This window comes from Centruroides sculpturatus, unplaced genomic scaffold (genome assembly GCF_000671375.1).
Source record: "Centruroides sculpturatus isolate CEXI.00-Female unplaced genomic scaffold, Cexi_2.0 scaffold399, whole genome shotgun sequence".
Classification (NCBI taxonomy): domain Eukaryota; kingdom Metazoa; phylum Arthropoda; class Arachnida; order Scorpiones; family Buthidae; genus Centruroides; species Centruroides sculpturatus.
In genome coordinates this window covers 28,080-46,289 of record NW_019384665.1, presented here as the reverse complement: position 1 = coordinate 46,289, position 18,210 = coordinate 28,080, and the positions used below count along the sequence as shown (strand labels likewise).

Here is an 18,210-nt window from a genome sequence, read left to right as displayed (position 1 = left end):
AATTCTGTTTATTAATCGTTGCCTCATTCAGAAATATTAAACAAAATAGATGCCAACACACATGTGGATTTTTTTTTCATTATTTTGATTTTTTGGGTTCAGGGATCTCAAATCATGTAGATTTGCAAAACACGCAAAGGTTCAAATTTAACACAATTCAAATATTTTCTCGTTATGTATACATAATAGCTGGAAAAGTAAAGAGAAAAGAAATTTAATTAAGAACGAGTCTGGACATTTATACTTAAGCATAAAAACTGCCTACTTCAACATTCCAAAAGAAAGTTATAAATATCAATTTTAATATATAACAATAAAAAGTATTTTCAAATAAGTATATATCAAGGCATATATCTAAAAAATGTAAAACCCTTTTGAGTACAAGTCAACTTTTACTGAAGACTGTACAGTATATAAAAATAGTATAAAATCAATATGAAAAATAAAATCAAATGTAACTTTAGTTACAAATATTAAAGGCATTAGACATCTATTAGTAGAGAAGTTAAATAAGGAAGTTTCCATAATAAATTTTATGTCAAATAAAACTTTAATATCAACAGACTATAAAATGAAACTGTTGTACTAATTTATTAAAACTTTTACTAACAATTAAATACAGTAGTCCCTCATTATATTGCGCTTGTCGGGAGAAAAAAAAACCGCGATATAACAGAGAACTAAAAATTCTGGGCTAATACTAAACATATTATACATACTATGGAATCTCTATCCTCTACTTTTTCATCAGCAAGTGTTTCTGATATAAAATAAGCTTAGTTTTTCAATATCGAATTTTATTCGCGGTTATATCGTATTAATTGACGTTTACGTAACCAACACCCATTTAGGTGCATTTAGGTGTAGGTTATAATTAATATTGCTGCGAAGGAGATAGATAGTTGAGATAGTTTTATTGAAAAACTAACATTTTCGGCCTACTCTATAGGCCATCCTCAGGCTTAAGTTAACGATAGAAAAAAGAACATTGGCGTTCCATTAAATAGAATACATAAATTTAAATACAAAAAATAATAACGGAAAAAGACAAGAAAATAACTGAAAAAAATAATTCAAATACAAATACAATACAAAACAAAGCAGACCTAGTGATAGAAAAAAATAAATAAAAATAAAATGTACTAGTTAATACTTTAGAACTTTAGTTAATTCTTTAATACTTAAAGAACACAAGTATGACGTCAGAAAAGGCTTTCACAATGGTACTTTCCTAGTTTGCGCAGGCACAAGGCTCAATAATAAAATGGGATGAAGCGGGTATTGTCAAACTCTTGTACTCCCCCAACACTAGCAAAAATTGCTGAAAAAATTGAAATTTACAAGAGCAAACTGGAAGAGGCGTGCATAAATGCAAGGGACGCAGAAAGCCTACCAACAGTGTGGAAATTTATAGTCAACAAATTTAACACGAACTCGTAGCCTTGCCTTAGTTTATAGTTACTTCTTTCATCAAATATTCCTTAACAATTTATTACAATGTTTATCTAAAGTATTAACTAGTACATTTATTTTTATTTATTATCTTCTATCACTAGGTCTGGCTTTGTTTTGTATTCTATTTGCATTTGAATTATTTTTTCAGTTATTTTCTTGTTTTTTTCTGTTATTATTTTTTGTATTTATGTATTCTATTTAATGGAACGCCAATGTTCTTTTTTCTATCGTTAAGCCTGAGGATGGCCTATAGAGTAAGCAAAAATGTTAGTTTTTCATAGTTTTTCAATAAAACTATCTCAGCAAAAAAAAAAAAGGTGTAGTGTGATAAGTTACGCTAAGATTTGCTGAGCATGCCCTGTTTAATGGAAACATAAATGATAATTGATCCGTCCACCCGTTATGCTAATTTATATCTTGACAAATTTATTTTTTCGCCCGCAGTGGTAGTTTGGAGGGCAATGATAGAAATAAAAATATGGTATTTCGTTGTAAAAAAGAAATTCAATGGCAATTCATATTTTAAAATTTATTGACTGGAGTGCTTTTAAAATTTGGAGAACCAAAAAAAAAGCGTGATATATCCGAATTCGCGATATAACGAGGGGCTATTGTATAGTGTGATTCAAATTAAGTTGGTACCCAATGTAAAAAAATCAATTTTATTTTGTTTCATAGTTCTAAATAATTTTGTTATAAATTACAGTATAAAAGGAAATTTCCTGTGTAAATAAATTTTATTTACCTGAATAATTATAAATTATCTTTAGGACCACTTTCAAAATAGTAAATTTACATACACAAATTAAACTATATATTTTCCCCAATCATACTTTTCATCTATTGTTAACTGTAATTAAATAATAATAAAAAATTACCATAGAAAAATATATTTGTTTGATTAAAAAGAATAAACTAAAAATTTATAAAGCAGATAATCATTACTGGTCCCTTACATTCAAAGATATACGAGAGGAAACTTCCTGACTTGCAAATAACAAAAAGAGAAAAAGATTCAAAGATTAATACATAGCATATAAAAAAAAAGTTTTTCAAAAATTTTCCTTTAAAGTTTTTAGCTAGATTTACATTAGTAAATATATACAAAATTTTTTAAAATGTAAAAAAGAATTTTTTTTGTAAAAAAGGGAACCTTGTCATACTTTAATTTCTTAAAAAAGACATTTCAAACAATAATGAAACCTCTACTTTTTGACAAAAATTTCCACCTTTGACAAAGTGCATTTCACACAACAGATTTTCGTTTGTAGACTGCTACTGGAGCAGGAGTTTTATCTTCCCTGTAGGTTCATATTAGTAAAAGACAATATTACAAATGATAAATTTGCTGAACAATGTCGTTGACCATCAGTGACAAGTAAACATTGTCACTGATATAATATTTTTGAACTTTTTTGAATTTTTCCCAAAATTTAGAGAGATTACTTTTCAATATTTTGCAAATTAGTATTGTTTAATTAGACTTTAAAAATATAAAAAAATTATTTTCGAAAGTTAAAGATATGATTTTATTAAAGTGTAATCAAATTGCTTTGGCAAAATAATATTAAAATCACTCCATTGATGATTTGTTTATATCAGGTGGCTAATTATTTGAAACAGATTGTAGAAGTAATTTTATTTTAATTTTCAATTATTTGTTGAAATTAAAAATAAACAAATTAAGAGTTTAAGAGAAAAACAATACTGAAAATATTTGGAAAATATGAGAAAAGCCATATCAAGGTATCTCTAAGTTAAGGATATGGATCTCACAATTCTTCAAATTTCAAAGCTGTTTAAAATTTATTTATTTATTTTAAAATAAGGCTTTTTGAGTACATATAATTTGTTTAATGTTCAGATGGCATGATCAGGACGGTGATCAGCTGCAACTTAAACTTTAGTCTTAACCCAATCCATTAAAATTTGGTCAGCTTTGATGAGGTGAAGTTGGCCTCAATCTTGTTCTTCAACTTCATTGCATATCCAGCCTTCCAACCAACTTTTTGCTTTGGTTGATACCAAAATCTCTCAGTCGGTCTCAGTTGCAGAACATGTTGAACACTAGTGTCAAGTTCCACCCCTTCACCTCTTATAAAATCAAAAATGGTTCCTGGAATGCGAGGAAGTGGGTCGACACAGGTGCTAAAAGACAATGTTTTAGAAGAGAGAGAGGAATTTTGGACAAGAAGAGAAGGAAAAGCTATCTCATGGACCGATGATGTGTGGCAGACTGTGGATTGTTGAGTCAGTGTCATTCATGCATGTTAAATGTGTTTTTTGTGTCAAGAAATAAATGTGTTTATGAGGTTATAGTGCATCGTCTGACTTAAATATTGAGCCAGGACTATGGTCCCTCACAACTGGCTTCACAGGCAACGTATTGAATTCTATATTGGTCCAACTTGGTAACTGTTGCAGATGTAATGGATAGTGGTTATCAGATCAGAAGACAGTCTTGGTAGAGTAATATTTCTTTAGGAAGGTATTAGCCTCTTTCAAATGCATTTGTTGTTATACACTTTTTTGGTGATGAAAAGCAATGAAGTCTTGTGAATGGCTCTTTGGATTGACTGCTAGCCAAACCAGAAACTTTGGCAAAAACAACAAGTGTCATTTGAATTTGACTTTGTTATCCAAATCTACTGTAGCCCTTCTTTGGTGAAATAGTGATTGTTACCAGCACATTCTCTTCCATCAAAAATGAAATAGTATTTGTCATCAAATAATCTTCATGCAATTATGGACATCTTTAGGAAAAAAACAAAAGATGATACCAGACTATACAAGTTGTAGAAAATAGAATTATTTTGTCAAAAGTTTCCTCCCTTCATTCTGCAAATATGTGAAACTTTTCATTCATGATATCAAAATGTATATGCAACAGAATATGAATATATAATCCCAACAGTTGTGATGTATTATACTTCTAATTAAAACTTTATATTAGATTAAATTAAATAAGCTCTTTCTTAACATTTCAGAGAGCATTGTTATATACATTTTCTTACTAAAGTAAAAAGCACAGTTCTATATATGTTCAAACTGGCTCCATATAGCAAACTGTTTGATAATCCTGACAATTAAAAATAATTTGTTCTCATGTTACAAATCCCAAATTACTATACAAATCTATAAATGGTAATATGCTTTGATATGACAATAATGATGACTATAATAATACTAAAATAGTTTTTTTTTTAAATTAAATTTTAATTGACAATGGCAAACATTGAAACTTTTATTTTTATTATATTGCAAAAAACTAATTCTGGAAAAAAATTTCTAGAATTATCTTAGTCACCAATAACTGATCAACTTTGAAACATGAAAATCTGATAAGAATTAACGAAAACTTCCAATTTTCAATAATTTTCACACAGTATTTTTGATCTGTAAATTTTTTACTGAACATTTAAATTTTCTTTTTAATGAAGAAAATTATAAGCTATTATCAATTATTAATGGAAATACATTCATTCTGAAAATTACTTACCAGAATCTGAAATTGAAGAAAAGTTCTCAGACAAATTTTTCTGTCTCTCTCTTTGTAATTTATTTCCTGAGACCCAAGATGCCCTAAAATAACCATAATAAATTAATATTTAAATACTGATGATGAAAATTAATAAAAATTATTACATACTTAGTTATATCTTTTTTCATGTTCATCTTATTTCCATGCTTCTGATATCTCTGTTTAACATTAGCTGCCATTTCCTGTACTAGCTTTCTGTCTTTATTTTTGAAGTTATTCCTTCTTAGACAAGATCTACATCTCCATGTTCCTATACAATACATTATTATGATAAACAGATTATTATTAGTTTGAACAAATAAAAATTTCAGTTATATTAAGTTTATAATATTAAATTACATTGCAAAAAAAGTTAAATGAAATGAAATACACAATAATTATATAATAAGATGATTTTTAAAATAACTTTAATTGTTCACTGAAAGATAAATTATTATAAAAATAAAAAATTAAATCATACAAACACCAATAATATTAATATTTGACTTCAAAAAACTTTAATTCAATAACTTTATTGAAGTTTTCTTGAATATTTATCAGAATTTCTAAAAAATAAATAATTATTTCAAATACTACCATTGTGAATTTTTATATAAAAAAAGTGACAACCATTCAAGATGTAAGAACTTTATAAGATATGAAAACTATTCATTGCTAGTTTTTGAAGATGTGTTACAATAGCTGCAATCTTGTAAAAATAATTTTTAAAATACCACAAAATAAAGCTACCTGCTTAAGTTGACTTTATGTCTTATAGTAACAATTTTGCATAATTCATCATGATACTTAGCAAACACAGATAATATTAGAAGTTCCCAAATGTTTCTATCTTCAGCTTTATTTTATGTTGAGAAATTTTTTTAAAAAATTTTGTCTAAAGTTACTAGTGTTAAATTACTTAGAACAACTTAGTTAAAATTTTTATTTCTGTAAAAAAACACTTCAAGAAAATTCTATGGAATTTCTTAGGACAACAATACTATTTTAAAAATCTTGATTCAAAAAAGAATTTTTGCATTATTTGAATAAACTATGTAAATAAACAAAAGAAAATCAATCTGGATCAATTTATTCTGACAAAAACTTAATGCTGGTAATCACACAAAAAGTTCAGTTAAAGCTTTTAATTAATAACAGGCAAAAACAGCATTGGTTTGTGATAAACAAACAACTGAAATTGCATGAAATTGGTTTATAACAGAAAAAATAAACTTTTCTGTGCAAATACATATTCTCTGGTTAATGCAGTAGAATACCCTGGTATAATAGTCTTTAAATCATATGAGCTTGAAGACCTCTTTCATATGATATGCCTTCTGCTGTACTTTACACTTAATGGCAGGTATTTGATTAAATTTATTGCACTTACATGAATGAGAAATGCTAGCAGTTGACTATAACGATTACATGGTATTTTTATTATATTTTTTGTAATGAAATTAAATAAGAAAAATCAAATTTTGGTTTGAAAAATCACTTGTGAACCCCTCCCTGACTAACTCTTGGACTCTTAGAGGTCTTCTGGCCACAGTTTATAAATTGCCATCCTAATGTATTCATATTCTTCTCATTTTTTTTAATTGTGATACTTAGAATTTCAAATAGTAATTCTGCATCTTTCACTAACATATCTTTTCTGACAGTCTGAATTGTATTAACAAATATTGATTCTGATCAGTATTTGTATTTCTTATCTTTAATTATTGCTAATAAACTGAAGCCTGTTTGAATCTTTAAACCAACTCCATTCTTTTTAAATTATACTGTAGCATTCTCATAGTACAACTATCTTTACAGTGAAGTAAAAGTAGTTGTACTATGGTTATTAATAGTGCAGTTAAGTCAGTAGTACAATAGTAGTAGCATTCTCACAAATAATCCCAAAAAACACAACTGTGGTACTTTAGATGCCATCAAGATAATGATATTGTTTCAGAAATCTATTAAGGGTAAGAATTCAAGACAACTCAAAACAGCATATTATCATTTTGTCAAAGATTCAAAATTTAAAGAGTCCATTTTGACAAGGTAAAACTTTTTGGGTTAAAGTAAATCAAAAAATAATTCATAGCATAAAACAAAATAAATTACAAGCATATGAATTTTAAAGAGTGCACAAAATTCTATCAAAATACAGTAATACCCCGAACTTACACGATAGGTGGGACTGAGTGGTAACCGCGTAAGTCGAATTCGCATAAGTCGGGGTATAATTTCGCATATAAATACGTACAAATAATTTTTAATTGGGGCCGGAGACTAAAGAAAACAATAATTTAGAAAAAAATGTTTAATAAAATCTTAGATAATACATATGTATAACAAATTAGGCCTATATTATTTTACAATTTTTCACATTTACTTGATTATTATGCCATAATTTTAACATTGTTTCCATCTCAGTGATAATGCCGTGACGTTTACGAATGATGCTCGAATTTAAAGACTGAGCATTTTTCACAGCTTCAAGAATTTTTTCTTTGCCTTTTATAATTGTTCCGACTGACAATTCCGGTAGATCAAACTTCTTTGCCGATTCACAAATTTTCATTTTTATATCAAAGTCTTTAATAATGGGTACGTTCGTAAAGTCAAACGAGTTAAACACGTTAGTAACGAATTGTTTGAAAAGTCTAACGAAATAGGAATAATGATGACTTCATTCTCGTTTAACTCGTTCGACTTTATGAACATATCCAATGTTAACTTTACATTCCAAAGATAAAGTTTTTCTTTTCTTATTTGATGCGGAAGAATTAGTTCTACTTCGTTTGGATGACATAGTAGAGTCTCTTGAGTCTCCGTAGATATAACAAACACAGAAATAAATAACACACAATAAATTGTAGCTCTGTGTGGATTCCGCACAACACATCCGAACATGTAAGCTGAACAATAGTGTGGGGGGAGTGAGTAATCAAGTGTTACATGGCGCTCAAACAAAAGATGAATCGACGAGATTTGAAAATCGCATAACTCTGGGTAGCGTAAGTCGGGGTATTACTGTATTAAAACATCAAAGTAGGAGCAATAATGTAATAAATTTCATTTTATTTGATAGTAATTCTTTCTAGACTGCATATTGTAATATCAACACACTTACTAAAACACCTTTTCTTGCAGCCAACGCTTTATTATAACAACTTTCAAACGTTTTCGGTCTTGTTAAAAGACCTTTCTCAAGAAAATAAAATTAACTAAGTAACAAAATAAACACCACAATCGTAAATCGAACGCTTAGTACGAATAACTGTTNATTTACAGGAAATTTCGTTTAGTTTCACTTCGTTACACATGGCACAATAAACATTATCGTATCCGATCCCACCTATGAATACCGGTGCTTGATATTCTGTACAATTCTTTTCTAGTTCGGAGTTTTGCCACGAATCATAGCAGGTTGATATCAAATACGAGCAACGTCGTAAGAGGGAATCGGGAATATGATAACTTTCGGGTACGAAGTCTAAGTGACATTTACGAAATACTTTTCTATCATTTGATAGCCACACACCCCAGCTATCAGCAGTGGGATTATATTGTAAATGATTCTGCAAATATTCTAGATTTAGGTGATTATGGGCATGTTTGAGAGGGCAGGTTACGGTTACGGTCCAAAATAAAAAGTTTTCGGTGACGTCGTTGCATACAGCGCAATAATAATTTCTGAAAGTTTCGGCATTGTCTAGGGACGTCACGGGTACTGTAGACAAAGGATCCGAAAGTTCTGAATAATTTTCACACTTTTTTCTCATAGAATCATCTTCCCAAGTAAGGAGGCAATGGGTTTTTATATAAATATTCTTGACACATAAAGTCTTATGTTTCTGAGTCGAATTGTTTGAGTAAGGAGAATCGTGGCAGCAGTCTCCATATTCCAGACATTTGGCATCGCATTTGCACAACTTTTTCTCATTTTGACAACTGTTTTCTTCCTTGCATCTTTCTTCGTTGTTTGATAGATGAATAGAGTGGACAAATATTAGAATTTGAAAGAAAATAATGATTAATAAAATTCGTATATCTCGAAAGAAAATCATGGATGCAGAGTTGTTAGGAATCTGTAAGGATAACAAAATATTAAATTGAGTTAATTCTAAATAATTAAATTAATACGTTACGGTTATTTAAGAAAATTACAGTATATTATTTTAAATCATCAGTTATAATATTCATTGAAATTAACGGGGTGAGACAAAAAAAACTGATTCAGTGATTCAGTTCGGAAAAATGGCGTCAAAAGAGGACATATTAATAGAACGTTGCACAAATGTACTAAAAAAATTGATTATGGAGCAATTTTTAGCCGAAGGGAATAGCAAATAAATTGTATATAATGTTTTAAAGAAGTATAAAATATCTGAAACGTGGGGAAAGAAGGCCAGGAAGTAGAAGAAAGCCGGTTGTTACGAATGCTAAAAACCGAAGAGCATTGCGACAAATATTTGACAACAAAGATGCAGTTAGCCAGGTAGAGGCAGCTAAAAGATTCAATTGTCATCGAACATACGTATGTGAGATACTTAAGAAAACGAACATAAAAGGAAGAAAAAGACCCAAGAATACACTGCTGAAAAATTGTCGAAATCTGAACGCAATGCAAATGGCTCATAAGAAATTTTGGACGACGAGAAAGATGTGAAATGGAGCACCTCCTGAAACGAAGTACAAGTTTAACTCCTTCTGATGCATCAACATATTATGTAGTAGTCTTAATCGTCAATGGAGTCAATAGTGAGGATTTTATTATGAAAATATCAATATTTATATACACTTATTATAAGAATATTGTTTTTAAGATGCATATATTGTACCTGTATATGTCTTCGAGGCCTTACATAGTCTATACAAAGGCCTCAAAAATATTTGTTAAAAATGATTTATTCCTTTATATTATTTATATATTAAGAACAAAATCTTAATTTTAAAATTTAGGCTCGTCTTCTGAGACCCAAAATTTTGTAAATTATTTTATTTCTATTTTCATGCCTTGTATGATATAAAATTATTATACACTGTACTTTATATTTTAAACCATTAATATATTTTTCTTGATTAATTTTGACATAATTAAGAAAAAAATTAACAAAGAAAATTAAATATACTTACAGATAAACTGCTTTAAAAATATATAAATTGCATATAAAATTTTATTAAATCGTTTATAAAGGGGACAAATAAAATCATTTATATATTTTAAGTGCATTTCTAAGCATAATAATTTTGATTATAAATGATGAAAGTCCTAATATTTCATTTAAAAAACAATAGAAATCACCATTTAATTAAATTACTAAATCAAAATTTCTATAAAACTAATAGAAAAACTTCAAATAATCACAAGAAATTCATCTTCAAACTGCAAATCTAATAATAAAAAATCGAATTTTAAATTTTAAACCTTCTTATTATTTTTTTATAAATATTATATAATAACTTTTAAGTACATAAATATTATAAAATTATAAACATTAAGAATTTCTTACCAAATATTTAACTTTACAGCACTCAAAACAAACTGGAAGTAGAATGAAGGGCAGTAACCTGTTCTGCATCAGCAAGATGTGTTGATCGCTTCCTTTTCCGGTATCCCTGGGGTAAGGTCATTCATTTCTTCAATAACACAGTGAACTTGCTAGTCTATAAACAACCTGATTGTGTTATTGTTATATATCAAAGGCTGTTTTTTTATATTATTGATCAATGATTCATATAACAGAAGGAGGAATACATTATATACGTAACGTTGACTATGTGAGAATTAATTTATTCAATTTTCCAATACTTTTAGTACTCTTTTTATAGTAATTTCTGGTGTAATATTTTAAAAATTTCAACTTAAATAAGGAGAAAGATGGATAATTATTATGACTCTCTGCAGGACATCGGTATGAGGAAGTTAAAACAATGTTTGTTCTATGAGATTTTAGGTTGTCAGAAGTTTATATACGGAGGTTAATTTTATAGAGTTATCACTCTTATATTATGAAATATTTAAATTTATTTTAGAGTAAGCCCCAACTAGTTTAAGAGCTTTAAGAGAAAGAGTCTTGGAGAACAGAGGCCATAAGGAATAAGGAAGCGCCTTGGAAAAATTAAGGCTCTACTAGTTAATCAATTTCTCAATAATTTTAATATTAAACTATAAGAATGTCGTTTACGTAATCATTAATTCATAAGGAAAATAGTATTAAAGATATCTTTTAACTAATAATTTATGAACGATTGTAAGAGATGAGGAAGAACAGAACTAAGTAATTAGGATTGAGTGTAAAATTGTAAATTGAAGTCAATTTATTTTAATTTATTATAATACAGTTTACATGGTATTAATTCCAAATTAACGTTATCAAAAGTAAAAGTTTAAAAGAATTAATTGTCATCAATGATAAGAAACTGGTTAAGTAAAATATAAACCATGTTAAGCAAAATGTTTTATTGCACAAAATTCCTGTTTTACAATATAAAACTTCTGAAATTATAAAATAAAAAGGGAACTTTTATAAAAAAAATTAATTAATTGTCATCAATGATAAGAAACTGGTTAAGTAAAATATAAACCATGTTAAGCAAAATGTTTTATTGCACAAAATTCCTATTTTACAATATAAAACTTCTGGCAAAAATTATATAATCACTTCATCATGAAGATATTTTTGAAGTTTTTTTAAAGTCTTTAGCAAATAAATGAAACAAAAAACAAACAATTAATACAAAATACTTTTTTAATAATAGTTAAACCTTTTGACTACTTAAGTTTGACTTAAACAATTAAAATAAAAGCATATAAATTAAATGCATAATATTTTAAATTTTACATACATGAAAAAGTTTTGGAAACAAAAAACTGAGGAAAAGTTAGGTAATCAATCAACTTAAATAATTTAAATAGCATTTTGTTGATCCATCTTGAGCTTTTATGACAGCATTAATTCTTTCAGACAATGAAAAACAATATTTGCTATCAATAGCTTTCCAGTTTTTCTAAATATCAGTTGAGAGATCTGATTTGCAGTATGGAGTTCCATCCTGGACCAAATTCTTTAATTTGCACTATACGTTTTCTATTGGGTTGAAATACAGACTGTTTGCTGGCTAATCTGTTGTGTTGATGTGCTATTGCTGAAGAAAATTTTTAATCGTAAGTCCTATGACATGTCATGTAATATGCATTGTCATGTTGGACATCATTACCACCAAATATATTATCAATGGATAAAATAAGCAAGTTCTCCAAAATGTCAATGTATACCCGGGCATTAACTATTGATGTAATAATGGCATGCTCACCTGATCCATTACCTAATATGCAACCCCAATTAATAACTGATAGGGAATTTTGTTTAGGCAATCATCCTGTAAGCTTCATTAAAACTGCTAGACAAACTTTCAGCATCATTTCTGTGATTCATTGTTTAATATCAAACTTTTATCCAGTTGTCTATAGTCCATGAATGTTTTGCTTTGGCCTACTGTAACCTTGCTTTCTTAGGTTTTTGTGGCAATGCCAGTTTCATTTTGCTTTTGTATATAAAAATCCCATTTCTTTCAAACAATTCCTCACTGTTCTGTCACTGATACTAACACCTCTTCTTTCCACTTTCCATTCATCTTTTGTTGTACATGTCCTATTTTCAACATATATTGCTTTTAGTTTCCTATCCCAACACTTTGATATCTTTCTTGGTTGAAAAAGTATGTTTTCCTTTTATAATATGCCCAATCTGTTTATACTTGCATCAAATTTTAGACTGATGACTGTGAATAACCTGCATCTTTTGCAACTATGTTGAATTATCATCCTTAACGAGTTTTACAATCTTTCCAATTGTTTCAATGGATAATTCCTTTCTAAGAGCCATGGTTTTGTTACATTAACAGAAGAGTAAATCATTTAAATGGCTATGAGCATTCACTTTATATTAAGACTTACTATTTGCATACTAAACAATATAACAAGTAATGTTTTACATATACTAAATGTAAGATAATTTTATAATTTTTTATTCTGTGATGTTAAAAAAGTTTATATATTTCATTTATGTAATGGCTATGTAGATTGTCCAAATTATTCTTAATATAAGCAAAATGCATGACTACTATTAGATTATTATTTTGTATTAATTACTTGTTTTATATCTTTGTTACTTGCTTAAAACATTATAAAAATATTCTCACAATGAAATTAGTTGAAGTGTTAGATGAAGTGCTTCCATAATTCTTGCCAGGGGTTGTATAATGTTTTGTAATATTTTACTAAAATTAAAATTAACAGCATATTAAACTAAATGTAAGTTTAATTGAATAATTTACCTTTTAAATTTTTTGAGACAGGAGGTTGTAAACAATTTGAATGATAACTTTGTTGACAAGAGTTACAAGATAACATAGTTTTCTGAAAATAAAAGGTAATGCAATTAAAATCTGTTTCAATAAATCCTTACTATTTCAGAATTTAATTATTATATTTAATGAAATATTTTAAGCAACTTTTTCATCCAGAGTTTGTTATTTTATAATAATTAAAATTTAAATTATAAATTATTGTTGCTGGACTGAACAAACTGAGATGGGGGAAGAGCCTAAAGGCTGAGTTCATCAAGTATATATATGTATGTATGTATGTATGTAAATATATATATATGTATGTATATATATATATATATACACATATATATTTATATACACATATATATACATATTAGTGTTGTCTTCTTATTTGTGAATAATTCAAGGGTGATTGATGGGATGTGAGACTCAACTACTAGAGCCTTCTAGGAGATAAAATTGGCATTATTTTTGAGTTTCCCATCTTTTTTATAGTGGCAGGTGAAGTTTTGTTGATTTATAACCTTAAGTATAAATGATACAGCTGTTTACACAAGACACACAAATGGAAATTGCTAAAATGGATAAAATCACTATTTATGTGCAATTCAATATTTGTTTTTTAAGATGATGAACACAACAGAGAATGTGACCAATGTGAGGCAAACATTGGTTCTCCACACTAACATGTTGGTTTTCCATTTCCAAACAGAACAAGGATTTGTCACTAAAGATGATGGAAAACAATGCTTCTTCAAAAGTAAAAAGTTGTATAATTTAAACAAGGTAATATGGGCCTTGAAGACAAATGTCCTGGACCATCAAAAACAATAACAAATCCAGAAATAATCAATAAAGTGCATTTTGTTTTGAGCAACTGAAGACCAAACAATGAGGAGATGGTTAGAATAATAGGCATATTGGCTGAATGCATAAATCACATTTTGCATGTCAAATTGGGCATGTCTAAGATATAAGCAATAGGTGCTGCACTTACTGAATGCTGATCAAAAACATGTAAGAGCATGAATGTCCAATAACAATTTAAGGTTGTTTAACAAAGACCAAGTAAATGTTTTGCACTGTTTTGTTACAGTTGATGAAACTTGGCTTTATCCCTATATTCCAGAATCTAAACAGCAATCACCATGGCAGTCATTCACCAGCCAGTTCCATCAGCTAGGAAGGTAATGAACACAATTTTTTGGCATTTGAATGGAATACTTCTCATTGATTACCTTACAAAGGATCAAACTATCAACAGGCCATATTATGCTGCTTTTCTGGACCAATAGAAAGCAGCAATTACTGAAAAAAAGAGCTGGAATGACTTGAAAAAAGTGCTATTCTATCATGATAATGCACCTTCTCACATAGATCACATTGAGAGAAATTGGATCAATTGCAATTCCAAGTTGTACCCCAATCACCCTATTACCAGATCTAGTGCTAAGTGACTTTCACCTGTTCCCCAAGCAAAAACTTTTCTTTGCCAGAAAGAAATTTAAGTCAGAAGTTATTGCTGCAACAGAGCAGTATTTTGATGACCTTGAAGCTGATCATTACAGAACAGGCATAATAGCACTTCAGCATTACTGATCCAGGTATGTTTAATTATGAAGGAATAAGTTTTAAAAAAATAATACTAATTATAATAATAATAATGCAATAACTCATGTTTTCCATTTAGTCTCACATCTCATTAAATTACCTCCATACAATTAATATTTAGCATATTCAAGTAAGTTCTGTTGCCAGATATCTTTTAACACTAATCAATAAGTGTGAAAAATTTTCATATCACATTGAACATCAAATAACTTGCTAATTATCACTGCCATATTATTGCAGGTTGTGTATTATTCCACAATGCTCACAATGATATGGAACAATTTAATCAGAGCCTACCTACTGAAAACAACTGTAACGATAAGATAAGATTGAGAAATCATATAATGATACGGTTTTTCAACGTAAATTGTGTTTCGCTAGAGGAAATTCATTGCTAATTAGTCAAAGTATGTAGAGAAAGTATCATATTGGACAATCAAGTATGTAAATGATACATATGTTTGCTAATGGAATGATAATTATGATACTGTTGGTTCTGGATGGCCAAGTATATAATGTGTTACAGAGAACTTGTGGGCAAATACACTGATTTGGAAACACAGTGAATTACACTAAAAAAATAGCATAGAAACTGAATGTATTACTTAGTAGTGCATACGATGTTATCCACGAACAGTTTGGATTGGAAGATATCTTTCATTGAGTGTCAAACAGTTTGTCAGAGGATGAATAACAGTAGATGGAAATCTTATTTATATATTTTTTATGTTATGTAATTGAAGGGAACCATTTCCTACAACACATCATGATGGAGATAAAACAATTATCCATTTTGTGACCTCATAACCACAAGCAGCAATCATCCATCAAGAAACTCAAATCCATGCCTTCAGTCAAGTAAATTGTGGTAATACAATGGAAACTAGTTAACTCAAGCCAGGATAACTTAAAGTTGCATTTATTCAAAGTAATTTTTTTTCCACAATTGTCCAGCATAGGGATTTACATGTTAAATCAAACTGGTTAACTTGAATGGGTTTTGATACAGTATTTTCATAAACTCTCTGGACTTTTAATTTTCCATAATGAATAAGCTAATCAGAAACATTCTATAAAGTACTAGAACTACATATAACTAAAAATAAACATCCTATTGTGTGATGGTGTCTTCCAGACAGCATGTGACCTAGACACCATAACAGCCATTTGAACCTGCCTTTCCTGAGCATTTGTTTGTTTTATTTGATTGCCAGTGGACTTCTTTGACTAGCTGACATAATAAATAAATGAATAAATTTTTTGATAAATTAATTTTAAAAAACAATTATAGTCCAATTCTATGTGAAAATTTTATCCTTTGTTATATTTTTAAAGTTTTGCTGAAGTAGTAAAGAATGGTTATTTTTGTGATAAAAAACAAATTAATTCTAGGTGTAAAATAATGCAATTAAAAAAATCCTTACTAAACACTTAGGAGTGAATGGATCAATCATTCAGGAAAGTATTTTATTTACCCATTCAGTTAAGAATGAGTTTCTGAACAACACCAAGAGGTTTACATTGATATGATGATTCTAAGTAATAACTCACAGAAATATTATATGAATAGTTTATTATGGGCCACCAATAAACTGATGCACAAAATCTTGAATTTTAGATGAACCTTCACAACTCAAAACTTTTTAACTTGAAGTTCAAATTTCCCCCAACGAATTTCAATTAATAAGGTTTTACCGTAGTATTATGGGACACAAATGGTGTGCTTCTTATTAACATTCTCAAATTAGGAACAACACTAACAAATTGAATATAACAATAATAGACATTGACTTTCAGAGCAGTTCTTTATTAAACTTCAGATGAAAAGTTTTCAAATAACTACATAAATCTAAAATTTGTTTGAAAAGTTTTGTAATTTAAAAAGGTATAATGAAGTTAAATACTTACAATATTCTCTCTTCTATTACATATTCTACAAGATCTACAATCTGTACATTGCCACCTGCTGTTTAGTAACCGAGCTGCTAATTCAGGCGAATAATTTAAACACGATGGATGTGCTATAATTAAAAAAAGGCATAATAATTATATTAAGTGTCATTATGTTAATTTTTATTTAAATTAATACTAAATATTATGTAAATATTCTAATACTATTTACCATGAATTCCACATTCAGTGCATGTTAGCATATTCTCTGAAAGTCCATTTCTATTGCTTCGAAGTACTCCGTGACAGAAATTACAAATTAACACCTTCTTCTGCTAATGTTAAGAATTTATTTGATAAGTACATATTTAATAAACATAATTTATTATTATATAGTTATTTTGTATTTATTACTACCAATCAAAATTAATGTTCCATAATTTCATAAAGATCACTATTATGATATTGTTATATTATATTAAATAATTATCATTAAATGATAATTAATGCCAAATGACCGTCAAATTATATCAGGCTATAATAATTTGACATTAATCTAAAAATTGAGTTATTGGATGTTTATACAGTGGGTGATCGGTAATGAACACTTTCATGAAAGCCTTTTATGATCGGATAACGAACACGTCACTGAACAAACACAAGAAGAAGCAATGTAAAATAACGAATACCAATTGGTCTTCCTTTGTCTTCAGGCGACAATTCGAAACTTTTCAGAGCACAGGAGACGTCAACATCAACGCTCTACCCAGTATATACTGATCGGATAGTATTCCCCGAACTTTGAAACTCTCCCTTGTAATTCCAGCCTTTTATATTTCTGACAGAAAGAATTCTTTTATGTTTTCTTCTGAAAATACAGATTTATGCTGATATCTGCTATTAAAGATCTTTTGAAGAAGTGGGAGGATGTCAGAACAACGGTCTTAAAATGGCATCCAAACCAGGTTGAGGTTAATAGGCCTAGAGATCTCTACAATTACAATGCTATTAATTACTTCTGAAAAATCATGAAGAAGACAGAAAAGCAATTGACATTGGACAGATTCTTTAACCCCCATAAATGGAAAAAACATGATTAATAAAAATGCAAGACCATGTATATATGTATTTTTATTATTACATACTAGCTTACCTGTCGCGCATTGCTGCGATCTCAGAAGTAACGAAATTCAAGCAAACTCGTAATGATAAAATTAAATTTTCATTTTATCATTTTTATTGAAACTTATTATTATTATTCATTTTCATCGGGAAAACATTTCAAAGTGTCGTTTCAATTTTATTTATTTATTGCAGTGCTCGTGGATACACGATATTTTTTGTTTCTCCGTCTGGTGCGTACACGAATAAATCGGAAGGTTTTC

The 18,210-nt window shown here is 28.6% G+C and overlaps 1 protein-coding gene across 2 annotated transcripts in view; it reads right to left on the bottom strand.

Annotated features, from left to right (window-relative positions):
• Positions 1-18,210, bottom strand: part of LOC111626629 (histone acetyltransferase KAT6B-like) — an 87,211-nt gene that overhangs the window by 43,576 nt on the left and 25,425 nt on the right. Inside the window, exons 3-7 of one of the 2 annotated variants that reach the window (XM_023370075.1) lie at positions 17,058-17,160; positions 16,844-16,956; positions 13,310-13,391; positions 5,105-5,246; positions 4,955-5,037 (exon numbers count right to left, since the gene is read on the bottom strand). In XM_023370075.1, the coding sequence (XP_023225843.1) occupies positions 4,955-5,037; positions 5,105-5,246; positions 13,310-13,391; positions 16,844-16,956; positions 17,058-17,160 (523 nt within the window). The remainder of the gene's footprint in view (positions 1-4,954; positions 5,038-5,104; positions 5,247-13,309; positions 13,392-16,843; positions 16,957-17,057; positions 17,161-18,210) is intronic. The other variant, XM_023370076.1, reaches the window with a different exon arrangement.